At 47.8% G+C, this 14,104-nt stretch overlaps 2 protein-coding genes across 4 annotated transcripts; one reads left to right on the top strand and one right to left on the bottom strand.

Annotated features, from left to right (window-relative positions):
• The first annotated feature begins 39 nt into the window (after positions 1 to 39).
• Positions 40 to 6,621, top strand: LOC136483489 (transcription factor TGAL4-like). The gene is made up of 13 exons (XM_066480571.1): positions 40 to 326; positions 429 to 595; positions 994 to 1,118; positions 1,606 to 1,721; positions 1,844 to 1,993; positions 3,124 to 3,174; positions 3,271 to 3,330; positions 3,431 to 3,508; positions 3,630 to 3,654; positions 3,800 to 4,071; positions 4,358 to 4,594; positions 5,250 to 5,392; positions 5,826 to 6,621. The coding sequence occupies exons 2-13, from the start codon at positions 480 to 482 to the stop codon at positions 5,905 to 5,907; spliced, it is 1,455 nt and encodes a 484-aa protein (XP_066336668.1). The 5' UTR covers positions 40 to 326; positions 429 to 479; the 3' UTR covers positions 5,908 to 6,621.
• Positions 4,621 to 8,388, bottom strand: LOC136483490 (uncharacterized). Of its 3 annotated transcripts, XR_010765458.1 has the most exons (5): positions 8,251 to 8,388; positions 6,949 to 7,538; positions 6,634 to 6,814; positions 4,921 to 5,060; positions 4,621 to 4,795 (listed from the first exon to the last, which is right to left on the bottom strand). XR_010765458.1 is itself a non-coding variant. In XM_066480572.1 (4 exons), the coding sequence occupies exons 2-3, from the start codon at positions 7,484 to 7,486 to the stop codon at positions 6,636 to 6,638; spliced, it is 717 nt and encodes a 238-aa protein (XP_066336669.1). In that variant the 5' UTR covers positions 7,487 to 7,538; positions 8,251 to 8,388; the 3' UTR covers positions 4,621 to 4,795; positions 6,634 to 6,635. The 3 variants fall into 3 exon arrangements, 2 of the variants coding, with proteins under 2 accessions (XP_066336669.1, XP_066336670.1); XM_066480572.1 differs by lacking the exon at positions 4,921 to 5,060; XM_066480573.1 differs by having other exon boundaries at positions 4,621 to 5,060.
• Between the last annotated feature and the right edge of the window lie 5,716 nt (positions 8,389 to 14,104).

Genomic DNA, 14,104 nt, shown 5'->3' on the forward strand with positions numbered 1-14,104 from the left:
GACAAAGCCCTAGACCTCCTCTCCTTCCTTCCTCCTCTTTCTCTCTCTCCAAGGATAGGGAAAAGGGGAGAACAAAATCACAGTACAAAAGCAGGCTATAAGGACAAGATCTTCCTCTGGACTGTGGGATTCTCACACCTATAGAAGCTGAACCTACTACACTGTCATATCAAACAAGAAGAGAGAGAGGTTCAGCGTGTGAGCAAGAGCAACTCAGAATAGAAACAGTCAAGACTTCCTGCCTGCCCTCCAACTCTCCAAGGCTCCAAGCTACTTTGGTGTTCCTGGGCTTGGCCTTTGTTGCCGTGGAACTCTCAATAATTCCGGTATGTGTTCTTTGGCTCCACCTCTCTTCCTTTGCATGTGGATTTTTCAGATAGCCGTTCATGACCAGAAGATTTGATTATGTTCTTCTGTTTTGGATGCAGAAGCCTGCAGGTTGCTAGTTGATACGCAAGAAGTAGGAGGTGAGTGTGTGTATGCCTTACAGGATGGGAGAAACTAGTAGTTCTAGTCATTCAAGGCAGGATCCTTCTCTTCTTGGCTATGGCTTCCATGGCGCCATCGCCAACTCCACTCCTCCTGCAAACTTCTTGTAAGAACACATCTCTCTTTCTCTCTCTCTCTCTCTCTCTCTCTCTCTCTCTCTCTCTCTCTCTCTCTCTCTCTCTCTCTCTCTCTCTCTCTCTCTCTCCTTCATATTCTGTTTGCCATCTCTTTTTTTGTCTTTTGCCAACCAAGATTTATGCAAATGCAAAATTAAAGATGAATGACGTGCACCTTGCACTTCTTGTTTAAGTTTGTACTAGTTTGTGCATGCTGTTTGGTTTTAAACTCCCAAAGTTCTCTGTCTTCCATCTTCTGTCATACTTTTTGTTATTATTGGTCGTTTTTTCTCCCCACAACGTTCGGCATGCTTCCTGCCTCTAATGTTTTTTCTCTACCACAAATGGTTACCCCAAAATTAAAGTTGCCCTTTCACATGCATGGCAGTGACCAAGAAGGGGCTACCTATTTTGGAGAGCTGGAAGAAGCGTTCATGCATCAAGTTGCCTCACTCAGAAGAACTCAACAACAGGCTGCAACCGTCTCTGCACCTCATCATGGAGACACCAAGCGTACGCCAACCCCACCCCTCTCTCTCTCTCTCTCACTCTCTCTCTGACCAAGACCAAGAAAGCACACAACCTTTTCTCTCTCTGGCTGGCCAAGGCCAAGAATACACAACATTGAGAGGCACTTTTACAATAGGTTAGGGCATTGTAGTCAAAAGTAACCATGCAAGAGCAGCAGGAGTGGCAGTTGTGCTGCATGCTGCAGCTGTACATAGCTTGTGTGTGGCGTTGTGACTGCCACTGCCTTGTGATTCCTCTCTCTCCCTCTCTAGAGCGCAACAAGTCTCCATGGCAGTACAACAGGACCGTAGCACCAACTCTCTGGCTTTCTGCAGGCACAACAAGCTCAAAGCTCCACTCGCTTTCACTGCCACTGTGGCTCCCACTTCCCTTCCTCTCCTTGTGATCCCAATGCATCCTTTCAGTTTCACCTCTGGAACTTGGATCGTACATGTCTTGATCTCCTCTCCCCTATGATATCTTCTTGCAGCCTTTCCCACTGCTGCTACTACTACAGCTACAGCTACAACGGCTACAGCTGCTAGGCCACCTCCTACACTGGACATCTTCCCAGCTTGGCCTATGAGGTCTCTTCACGCACCCAAGGTATGGACCTTGGCCGGCTACAACTTTTTATAGAGTTTATTTATCTGTTCACATCACATATACAGCCAAGCAAGAACACAAGTTTGCAACTGCTCTAGCTCCCTTTTCTTTTTGCACGTCAGGAGTGCTCGAATGTGACAGCAGACAGCACAGACGACTCGGAGAGCAGCAGCAAGAACAACAGCAACCACTACTCAGATCAACTCGGAGCAGCAGCAAACAGGGCGAGCCAGTTCGAGCAAGCTTCACCGCAGCAGCAACTTCAGCACAAGGTATGTAGGCATTTCATCCCCTGTGATGTCCATCGCCGCATCTCTTTTTTTTGTTGTTGTTGTATGCATTTGTTCTTGTTTGGTCTTTTTCTTTGCTTCTTCATCCGCCTCTGTTGGGTCTTGCTCATCCTTATCAAGTTGAGATATCATGGACTTGTTGGCTTCATGTCGCTGGCTAGCCCACAAAGGCCACAACTTCTGAGATGCTCATGCAGCTAAGTTAGCTACATGCTCCTATTGGTAGAAGAACACATTATTCAAGGGCATTTATGATCTTGCTGCTCCCAAGATCGCCAATACCAACATGTTAGGTGAATCTTTTGGCCCCTATAGAAATGGGGACAGTTTCTACTTGCTTCTTCCATCATGCTTCTTGCACTGGACTAGTATTACATATTAGATTAGATGGAGAATATGGCCTTTCTGAAAAAAAAAATTAGTGGAGCTTTTATTTAATTTTAGGATGATGGACAACATCTTCTACAACAAAATAGTAGTTCATCTAAAACAAGAACTAGTCAATCTATATCGGCGGTATTTTTGCTATAGGGTGTGGATAAGTCTACAAGACTATGTAGGGGATATGTTAGGTTAGTGCAGGATAGATCATGTACTGGCGTACTGCCATTAGTGCTGCAATATAAGACAAGTTAGCATTCTTACAATATTATTGTCACTAGCTTACAAAATTGTGCCCTGATAGAAATGCACCAACTGAACCTTCTTATATTACATAATGGCAACTTTGGGTCAGTGGTGCTTTAGGTACTTTCTGGTCAATTCATCAACTGCCAAGATATATTGGGTGAAAACATTGTATATGAACTGAATGATTCACACTTTAACTGAAATAAACATTGCAAGTTAGAGTGTGACAGCAGCAGAAGCAAAAGGCAAAACTATGTTTTGTCTGTTGTAAGAGTGGGTGGATTTCACCCAATGCACACCAGTTTTTATTTTTATTTTTATTTCTGCTTGATGTAACGTGAATGTCGAGATCCTACTATATAGTATTTTTACGCCATGGACACGCAATGATGAACAGCAATGTTGTTAATTGATTTCTCTCCTATTGTGTAATTGTGCTCAGGTTTACTAATCTACATGTTCATGTCTACTTTGGTATGCAGGATATGGCTACAAGTTCCACTCCACGAACTGGGAAGGCTCTTGATCCAAAGGTCTCTCTATTGGTTATTTCAGTTACCTTTTTACAGTAATTCATATTCTCAGGGTGCTGCAGTTTACAATGTGTCTGAAGTATTTGTTGTCAACAGGTGATCAGAAGGCTGGCTCAGAATCGCGAAGCTGCACGCAAAAGCCGGCTGCGAAAGAAGGTAATGGTCTGAGCATCAGCTAGATGCAAACTGAAGTTCTTCTCAGCAGTGACTTTAAACAAGTTCCTGATAGTTGATTTTGTCAATATATATGTCATAGGCTTACATTCAGCAGCTTGAGAGCTGTAAGCTGAAGCTTTCTCAGATGGAACAGGACATGCAGCGAGCCCGTTCCCAGGTTCACTTTCTACCCCTTTTGTTTTATTTGTTTGCTTTATTTTTTTGCCTGCTGACCTCTAACTGAACATCTGAAATTCTGAATCAATGAAAATCTGAACTTTTGTGTCCTGTCCTTTTAGGGCCTCTTTCTCGGAGGAGCTCCAGGTGCAAACACCAGTTCATGTGCCTCGTCTGATTTTCATTTCTCAACGTTCTCTTCAGCTGTACATACTATGTAGTTTGTCTCAGCATGTACCATCGGTCACAGTATATACCATTTCTCTGACTGACGAGTGGCGTCCATATTCAGGCGCCACCATGTTCGACGTGGAGTACGCCAGATGGCTGGACGACCATAGCCGGCGCCTGGCCGAGCTGAACGGAGCTCTGCACGCACACCTGGCAGATGGTGACCTCAGAGCCATCGTCGACGACGCCCTGACTCACCATGACGAGCTGTTCCAGCTCAAGGCCATGGCGGCCAAGTCCGACGTGTTCCATCTCATCACCGGGGTGTGGACGACCCCTGCTGAGCGGTGCTTCCTCTGGATGGGTGGATTCAGGCCCTCTGATCTGCTCAAGGTATGATGAATTCGTTTCAGTAAATCTGAAACAGAACATCTGGTATCAAACTGCCTGCATGTCTGCATTCACCTAGCTAGACTGTTAATCTGAATCAAGGTCCATTCTGTCAGAAAGTGCACAAGATAGGCTGACACTAGAGTAGAATGTTACTTTCTCAATACTAAGATCACAATAAATTTTCCAACCAACAGTGGGGAACAGTGAACTCAGGCTAAATCAGATCTATTCTTAGTACAGCAAGGTTTTCTAATTCCGATAAATAAAAGTTTTCATGTTGTTGCAGACACTGCTGCCCCAGCTAGATCCACTGACAGAGCAGCAAGTAGTCAGCATATGCAACCTTCAACAGTCATCACAGCAGGCAGAGGAAGCTCTCTCGCAGGGCTTGGAACAGCTGCATCAGTCACTAGCTGACACCATGTCTGGTGGATCTCTGATTGACGAAGCCAACATGAGCTTCATGAGTCAAATGGCTCTTGCCCTCGGCAAGCTGGCCAACCTTGAAGGTTTTGTGATACAGGTTATGGTTTCTCATCAAATCTAGAATCTCAATCAATATGTTACTATGCCAGTTTCATAGGTACCCTATAGATCCTACATACGTGCTGCTATGATGTTCCTCATTTCACTCAACTATACAGATGAGCTATAGAATGCTTGATAAAAAAAATGTTGCGGCAATAATACCATATTCAGGGTAACTTTTTGCATCTGGTCAAACCTGCATCATAGTAAATCTCGTTAGTACAATTATTGCCCCAAATAAGCAACTGTTTCAAAATTTTAATCTACAGAATTTGCAACACATTATCTAATGCCATGCTATCAATATTGATGTTTGCGTACCTGCATTCTGGAAAGAAAGGGCTCATCAACTAACCATGTAACAATTGCCCTGTTCGCTTGTTGGTTTCAACCAGCCCAAACCAGCCAGCCAACAGTGTTTTTCTCTCACAACGAACCAGCACAAGCCAATCCAAACCAGCCTAGAACCCAACCAGCGAACAGGCTCAATATGGTTTTGGAAGGCATCTTTATATTATAAGTATATAATCATAACACAGGGTAGCTAAAGGCCTATTGATCAGTGGCGATTACTTAAATAGTTAGGTTAGTAGAGATGCCAAGAATAATTTTCCTGCAACATGTGCTAAAACTACGTGATTAATTTTCAGGCTGATAACTTGAGGCAACAGACTCTTCATCAGATGCACCGTATTCTGACAGTTCGGCAGGCAGCTCGATGTTTCTTGGCAATTGGCGAGTACCACAACCGCCTTCGTGCCTTAAGCTCCCTCTGGGCTTGTCGACCTCGAGAGTAAGCACGATGCAGTTCCTACGTCATCCCCTATCTTTAATTGTTTTATTTAAGAAAAAAGTTCCCAACTTCTAGTTGTTGAAGGTAGTATTCACTAATGATTGGACAAATTCAAGTACACGCAAGTTAAACTAATACCAAGATGTGCCCTACTAAATCAGCAGGGAATGGACCGTCTTCCTACCAGCAATCAGAACTCAAAAGTCAGCAAGCAACCATAACAAAAATAAAGTCCTTATCCCCTTATAAAAAAGGGGGCCATGCCATGGCATAAGAAACAAGGAATAAACATAATTTCTAATACTTTCTCTGGATGTTTGTCCAACTAACTGAATTCTATAAAACTCAAAGAATTAGCTGAATAGCTATAGCAGATACTTTCAATATGCTTCCCTGATCTATTTATTATTGCTGGTGCCTGTGTTGCTGGCAGGATACTGGTGAACGATGAAGGGAATTGTGAGGAGATAAGCATTGCAGCACAACCATCCCAAAGCCAATTTTCATCCTTCTGATTGACAAATGTTGTGGAACTAACCTTCAGCATAGGAGCAAGAGAAAAATGACTGGGAAGAGAGTTTTTTTTAGGCTGCAACTAGCAGACATCTGAGAGCGACCGAAAAGAGCTGGGAAATGGAGGAAGCTTTAGAACAAGGAATGTTTCTGAAACTTTTTTGTTTCGGAAAACACTTTCTGAAAATGTGTGGTGTACAAGAAAATTCCAGGGAGGTGAAATTGTTTTGTTCACTGCAGCGGGAAGGGGAAAGAGAAACACATGTCAAGTACTATGTGTTCTTTTGGTTCTGTCTGGTCTAAATTCTTGTAATAGCTCTTCCTTTGATGGAATAATCCATTCAGCAATTCCACCGATGATTACTGGTTAGATCATTGACTGTTGAATAGGATGGTTGAGTTATCTAGTACTTTGTATGACTATATGTTTATCCACTATCTAGGACTATATTTGGTTAGTATGCTGTAATCTTTATCTATATATATCGACCTATTTGGTTACATAAAGAAAAACATTTAAGCTAATGCCCACTCACATTCAATTAGCCAGGTGAACAAAAAAAGTCCCAAACATGGACATAAATTCAAATATGTTTAAAGGTAGAAACACCAATATTATTGCTTCAAAAATAAATAAGAATGACACAAAAATTACACTTGGTCTAAGCAGATATGCCATTTTATGCACCAAAGAACAAGGTCATCACTAAGGAAAATGTTCCACTTACAACTACTTATCTTTTTTCTGAGAAACTCGTTGTTTTGACCACTCTTCCAAGGTTTTCCGATGAAGGGCGTTCATTTTTATCTTTCTTTTTTCACGGATGATGTTCTCAGCATCTTTCCAGTTCTCGGCAATGCCCAGTGCTACTAGAATTGCACACACGACACAAGCACTTCTTCCATGACCTAATGTGTCCATCATGAAGAACAAACATAAAAGTCAATATACTGCATAAATACTAGGAAATACAATTATGTACATAATATGAACATCGAGATGCAATCCTGAAATTAGTTATAACAAAAGGTGGATTACTAACCAAATGCGCAATGGACATAAACCGGCTTCCCCTCAGATCTCTTTTGACAAGCCCAACGTGCAGCTTTTTCAATTTGGTGCGGTGTTGGAGCTCTCGTATCCCAAGTTGCAAGACAAAGATACTCGTCTGCTGGAACGAAGGAACTTCTTGGAAGCTCACAAGTGCAATCTATGACAGACGGGCTTCCAGGAGGCAAATGTTTCAAGAGAAACGGCCATCCTCCCAGATATAGGCCTTCCGCGATCTTGTCATACACAGACTCCTTCCTCATGTGTCTCTTAACCATTGCATATGTCCGAGCAAGCGTCAAGAAAGGACCAAACAGTATAAATGACCAAAATGGAAATCTTCCCACTGAGTTCTTCCCCAGGATCCATGGTAGGTTGATGGCATCATGGGATGCGACCGTGATAACAAAAGCAACAATACTGGTGGCTAGGAAAGGAAGCATAATAATTTTCATGCCCAGCTGGCAGAGACTAACAGATGTGACAAGAAAAGCTGTCGCAGCAATGCCAGTCACCTTGGATATCCCCATTGCTATCTTTTATAGTTATAAGATCACTTCCTCTGCATTATTAAGGCAAAATCTGCACCAAAGTTTCCATCAGCTGCCAGGTCATTTCTAGCAGAGCAGTGAAATTTGACTTCATTAAGCAACAAACACGTGTGCCTTGGAGGATTAGGTCTAGTCATTCCAGAAATAGCAACAAAACATCATATATAAAGCATGCCAGCAGCTTGTTGGCATGCAAAAAGGAAAGAAAAATAAGCCCACATTTTTCGAATCTGAATATTTTGGACGCAACGAGTAATAATTCCATAGTCCGGCATAAAAAAAATCGATGGCCAGCTTGATACTAGCATCCTAACTCAGGGAAGAACTTTAGAAAATAACAAAAAGCCCACAAACACGATTAACCCAAACATTAGAATTAAGCAGACTCATTCATTGACTAATGCTGCGAAGTAATGATGCTGATGAGGGGGGAAATCGAATTAAAAATCATGTGCGTTAGGTTATATGAGATTCCATCAGTCTAAGTTTCAGAGCATGTTGCTTAGTGTGATTCCACCATTGCACCCTATGCGGGTAACTAGATGCCTACATCCAGGCAGTGGTCAAGATCCATTTAATCCAAAGATTACAAATATAACGAATCAAGAATACTATAGCAACAATATATTCATGAAACATGCCTATACTGATCTGAAACAAGTACCACGGGACAGAGGAAAAGCACATCATCACGTTCGCGAGCGGGGGAATCGAAAGAGAGAGGGATGAGCTTCCGGGATTACCTCGGCAGCCAGGCGAGGCGTGAGGAGCGGTGAGGTCTGGGGCAGGGAAGCAGAGTCCGGAATCGAGGGTGGGAAGCAGAGGGGATGAGGATGGCCGGCCGGCCGTGTCCGTACAGGCTCCGCCCTCCATTGGCATTGCTCCCCGGCATCGTCGGGGACGGGGACGGGGACGTGCTGACCGACCTGGTGGGCTGTAGACAGCACGTGCTAGTACCTTGAGGCCCAGCCCAATGCAGCTTTACGGAACGGGCTGACGGGATTATTATGGAACCGATTTGGTTCGGCCCACCTTTTATCCCACTCAACTAGTAATTCGTTTTTATTTACATTTTAGCAAAAATATATGTCGGTTTTCAAAAATTACAAAATAAGTTACTTCCATGGTTCCACCTGCTTAGGTTCGTTTCATCCTGAATCACGAGAACTGAGGCAATGGTAAGGAACTAAGGAGGATTTTGATTTATAGGGGATTTAATCTCCCTCAATCCTTCTCAATCCCCATGGCTATCAGGGCCAAAGGACTTGTTTGAATGCACATATATCCACATCAATCCAAATATGTTGAAGTGAATGTGGAAATTAGTTTAGGTTCCACTTCAATCCACTTCCACACATGCATGTAGATTGATGTGGATACGTATAGAGAAAATTATTTTCTTGGTCCTAAAATAAGTTATGTTTCCTTTCATGGCCCTTTCTGTTTTGAACATCCCTATTTAGCTCCAAAACGAAATTTGTTTTATTTATTGGCTTTTTCATTAGTTTGAGGCTCTAACGGTGTTAACTTATATGCAAAATTACTAATTTACCTCTAGCACCGAAGGCAACGTACAACAGCTGCAACCTCATGGGCAACAGTAGAGCCATATATTCTTCCAAAATATATATTTTGGATATAATATATTTTCAAGCATGGAATCATTATTTTTTTTATATATTTGCACATGACATACATCACACTGACCATTTGAAATGCATATAAAATCTACAATTGCAAGGCTGCTATACTGTTGCCTTCAGCATCAGGGGTAAAAGGGTAATTTTGTGTTGTTAGAGCCTCAAATTAACGGAACGGGCTAAGAAAGGAAATGAATTTCGTTTTGGGGCTAAATTGGGAAGTTCAAAACAAAAAGGGCAAAGAAACACTACTTCATCTAAGGCCAAGGAACTAATTTTCTGACAAATATATGCATCCAAACAAGTTCTAGAGGATGAGCAATATAAATTGTCCTTTCATTTAAGTGGGTGAGTTAACAGGCGATTTTTGTATCTCTTGCCATCAAGTCGGACTTTCATTTCAGTGGGCCAGTTAACAGGTGATTTTTTTTTTGTCTCTCTTGCCGTGAAGTTAGAGTGTCAGGGGTTGAAGAGCTAGCGCTCGGATGTCCAGCGCCTATGTCCGGACACAACTCCCACCTGCCAACTTTTAAAATGATCCCACTAATTATGGGCTGGTGTCGTGACCCACCTACAAGAGTGTGATCTTAGGCTGCTCGCAGTAACATATCAACGAAGCGGTATCATCCCTGCCCTGCCCGCGTAACAGAGAAGGCGAGAGCGGGCGCTCGCGTTCGTGCCGCCATCCCCCAGCGCACCACCTCCACCGGCCCCGCCGCGCCGCCTATTGAGAAGGATGCAAGGCAGCAAAAGACGAGGAGCGAGGAAGATGCAACACCCAATCTATTTTTGAAACATCCAAATACAACACTTGCAACATACATGCGAAGACAGACAAAACACTTAAAAACACATGAAACAGTTATAAACATATGCTACAGATAAAACACTTGCAACATATGTGTGAAACATATGCAACATCTAGATAAACATTCTTGCAATATACGCCTGAAAAAATAGATGAAACATTGGGAACAAATGTTTGCAACATATATGTACAACCATTGCAAATATATGCAACATCCCGATCTACTTTTGCAACATCCATATGAAAGACTTGCAATATACCTCTGAAACATCTACAACACTTGAAACAAAAACTTGCAACATGCACTTTCAAGCGTAACATCTACTTCCTGCTTACGAAATGGAGGCTCGCCGACATGTGAAATTCACTGGAGGCAGCCGAGTCGTCGCCACCATAGACGATCAGCGTCACCATCAACCAGATCGACTTTGCTTACCATGAGGCCCCACGGGGACCTCTTCGTGGCCGCCGGCATCCTGCACTCCATGTAGCACAGGCAACCTCCTATAGCCCCTGCAGCCGACGCCACAGTCCCCACCACCACCAGATCTATCACAGGGTAGTTGATCTGGTGAAACAATGAGAGAGAGGGATGTCGCTTGCTCGTCGCTCCCAATCGGAGATGGAGCAAAACGACCAGGGTAGAGAGGGAGCAAGGCAAGCGCTAGTGCAGGCCGCGTGGAGAGGAAGGCTGTCGGCTGGCACCAGGCGGACGATGAGGAACTCGAGCTCGAGCGGCGTTCGGCAGACAACGAGAAAGAAACGGGAGGATGACTAATGTGGAGATTAGGTGTTCTTTTTAGAAGGTGTGGAGATTGGGAGTGGGTGGAGACATGGGAGGTTATTGGGCTGTTCGAGCCTAGCCGTATTGCGTCCAGAAAATTAATGCCATCCGGACGCCCTACTCGTATCAATTCCGGGGGTTGAAAGCTTGGAAGCCTATGCATACGGGAGCCAACTACATTACTGTCGGATACCGTGAGAAGGGGTACCCTAAGCAAGATCCAAAAAACGATTGCTTAGACTTCGTAAAGATCGAAACCAGCTAAACGCTGCTGGCCTCGGCCGATTCTCCGACTCGCCCGAGGCCCATCACCGCGGGCCTCGGCCGATTCTCCGACTCGCCCGAGGCCCCCTCACCGCGGGTCTCGGCCGATCCCCCGCCAAAAGCCTCGGCCGGGCCACCGACCCCCCGTCTCGCGCAAGGCGGGCTCGGCAGCACTCCGCTACCTCTTCCTTCTCCCGTTCCTCTGGCAAAACGTCGTGTCGCATCAACTCAGCCAACTGCTGCCCCTGACAACAGCCGCGTGCCCGGCATAGTACAGCAGAATGGCCGATGGGACAGGAGGCAGGACTGGGCAGGGGTTACCCACCACTGTACTAACCACCGTGCACATGGGTTGACGCCCATGCCTCACTGTGCTGCCAACTCCTACACTGAGGACAACGCGGCATGGGGAGCCACGTCTGGGCTACTGTGGCCTCGGAATCAGTACCCAGGGCCAATAACTCCCCCCAAGGCCTCAGCAGTTTACTTTAGGGGCTCGACAGCCTGGGGACCCATGTCCGCCAAAGTCCCCCGCGATGGCTTGGCCTCGGCACCTACAGAGCCACAACCCCCTACGACGTCATCACGTGATGGCCTGCACGTCCCCCGGACTGGGCAGGGGTTACCCGTCACTATGCTATCCACCATGCACATGGTTGACACCCATGCCTCACTGTGCTGCCAACTCCTGCTCCGAGGACAACGCAGCATGGGGAGCCACGTCTGGGCTACTGTGGCCTCGGAATCAGTACCCAGGGCCAATAACTCCCCCAAGGCCTCGACAGTTTGCCTCACGGGCTCGGCAGCCTGAGGGTTCATGACCACCGAGCCCCCCACGATGGCTTGGCCTCGGCATCTGCAGAGCCGCTGTTCCCTACGACATCATTACACGGTGACCAGCACGTCGCCCGCCATGTCCTGCATCAAGCCGTACTAGAGCCCCACGACGCACAAGATCGAGTATGACCAGCATGTCACTTCCGCACGACAAGGACGGGGCCACTCCATCGACCATACCACAACAGTGGCCGGCTACAGGGCTCGGACACGCCACCCCATTTATAGAGGCGCTATGTAGCAACCTATGTACGGTCCCGGTCCTCCCTTAGAGTATAAAAGGGAGGGACTGGGGCCATTTCTAAGGGGGAGAAGAAGAAGACGAACGCCCCGATAGAACCACATGCTTCCACGCTGCTTGGGAACAACGTCTCAAGCAGTCCGCACCACCCTCGCCGAGACCTGGGGCTAGCTCCCTCTCTCACCTAGCTTGTAACCCCTACTACGAGCACTCAGGTGCAAGGAATACAAGATCGATCTCTCAGACTGGACGTAGGGCCTCGATTGCCCGAACCAGTATAAACCTTGTGTCTCTTTGCATCACCATCCGGGATTAGGGGCACGCAGCACAAATTCACTCGTTGGTTGAGGGACCCTCGGTTCCAAAACACCGACAGTTGGCGCGCCAGGTAGGGGCGTCTGCGTGTCAGCTTCGTCATCCTAGCAAGTTCCGAATGGCAGACCACATACGACCATTGCGTCTCGGCACCATAGTTTGGTTCGGGAGCCTAGAGTTCATGTCTCTAGGGCATGAGTACGACATGGTGCTCCTCACTCCTCGAACCCCACCGTCCGACGACGAAGTCGCGCCCCGGCAGCCCAGGCGCAGGCGGCGCCCGGGCGGCCGCTCTCGCCACGCTCGCCAGGCACGGCGCGAGCAAGGCCACCCCGACGCTACGCGAGCCCGGGGCGGCACGCCACTCCCCGCCGATATCCTACGACCAGCTGTTGGTACGGGGTCCCTGGCTGGGGACCTGTCTGACCTGAGCCTGGACAAAGGAAAATCGCCAGTGGCTTACGGCGATGCCCAGTCGTCCAACCCCGCTCCGCCACTCCCTGAAGAGTCGACCCCGGCGGGGCAGAATCTGGAGACGGCCCCGTCCCCATACCCCTTTGGGTTGAGAAATGCCGCCACCTCTTATGCCTACGCTTACGCTGCCGCTCACGAGCACCCCTCGGAACGCCGCCAGCGCTTCGCTCTCGACCTGAGCACCCACTCCGACCCCTCGGACGAGGACGAGGCATGGCCCGGGGTGGATTTCTCCGAATTCCACAACCCTGGGGCTTTGCGCCAATTCTTGGCCGCAAGCGACTACTGCCTCGGCTATTCCGACTCTGACGATGAGGGGACTCACGATCCATCCCGTGAGTGCTTCCACGTCGGGCTCGGGATGCCAAGGGCGGGCGAAGAGGAGGAGAGGACAGGCAACCATTCCCTGCCCCGAGCAGGGGCGGGCAATGCCACACCTCCGCGTCCCGAAGCCCCGACAGCACGGAACGAGAATCCCGTCCGCATGGAGCATCGACGCCCAGACTTGGAGCAGCTCCGCGAGCTCCAAGCCAAGGTTGAACAAGACCGACTCCTTCTGCAACAGCTACGGGACACTCTCGAGCAGGAGCAGCAAGAGCGCGGAGAGGGCGGAGGAGCCCGACGGAGGGCCCGCAACGTCTATCACCGTATCGACGACAACGAGGGGGATGAGCCGCCCCCAATCTTTAACCGCGCTAGCCAGAATGTCGCAGCGGCTGCGATGCTGGTCCGAGCAATGCCCGAGTCCTCCACCACCGAGGGGCGACGGGTCCGCGGAGAGCTCCGCGACCTCCTCGAGACCGCAGCAGTGCAGCAGGCCGAAAGTTCCGCCTCCCGCCGGCACGGAGGCACTTCGGAGCAACCCACGGCACGACCTCGCCAAGGCCAGGATACCTCGGTCCGTCCCGAGCCCGCTCGCGCGCCGACGGTCAACAGGGCCCCCTCGGTGCGCGACCGACCTAGACACCAATGCGAGGTACAAGGCGACCACGAGGTAGTTGGCAGGCGACGGTGCCACGACGACGGAGCCGCCCGGGGATACCACCCACACCGAGGCGGTCGCTACGACAGTGAAGAGGACCGCAGTCCTTCTCCCGAGCCACCTGGCCCTCGGGTCTTTAGTAGAGCCATCCGCAACGCGCACTTCCCAGCCCGATTCAGGCAACCTGCCAACCTCACTAAGTATAGCGGCGAGACGAACCCCGAGCTATGGCTAGCCGATTATCGCCTGGCT

This window comes from Miscanthus floridulus, chromosome 9 (assembly GCF_019320115.1).
Source record: "Miscanthus floridulus cultivar M001 chromosome 9, ASM1932011v1, whole genome shotgun sequence".
Classification (NCBI taxonomy): domain Eukaryota; kingdom Viridiplantae; phylum Streptophyta; class Magnoliopsida; order Poales; family Poaceae; genus Miscanthus; species Miscanthus floridulus.

Excerpts from the sequence above, each read along its gene's own strand:
- LOC136483489 (XM_066480571.1), top strand. The coding sequence starts at position 480 with ATGCCTTACAGGATGGGAGAAACTAGTAGTTCTAGTCATTCAAGGCAG. Across the intron at positions 596-993 it reads ACTCCTCCTGCAAACTTCTT|TGACCAAGAAGGGGCTACCT; the intron begins GTAAGAACACAT and ends CATGCATGGCAG. Across the intron at positions 3,175-3,270 it reads GGAAGGCTCTTGATCCAAAG|GTGATCAGAAGGCTGGCTCA; the intron begins GTCTCTCTATTG and ends TGTTGTCAACAG.
- LOC136483490 (XM_066480572.1), bottom strand. The coding sequence starts at position 7,486 with ATGGGGATATCCAAGGTGACTGGCATTGCTGCGACAGCTTTTCTTGTC. Across the intron at positions 6,815-6,948 it reads TTATGTCCATTGCGCATTTG|GTCATGGAAGAAGTGCTTGT; the intron begins GTTAGTAATCCA and ends TGGACACATTAG.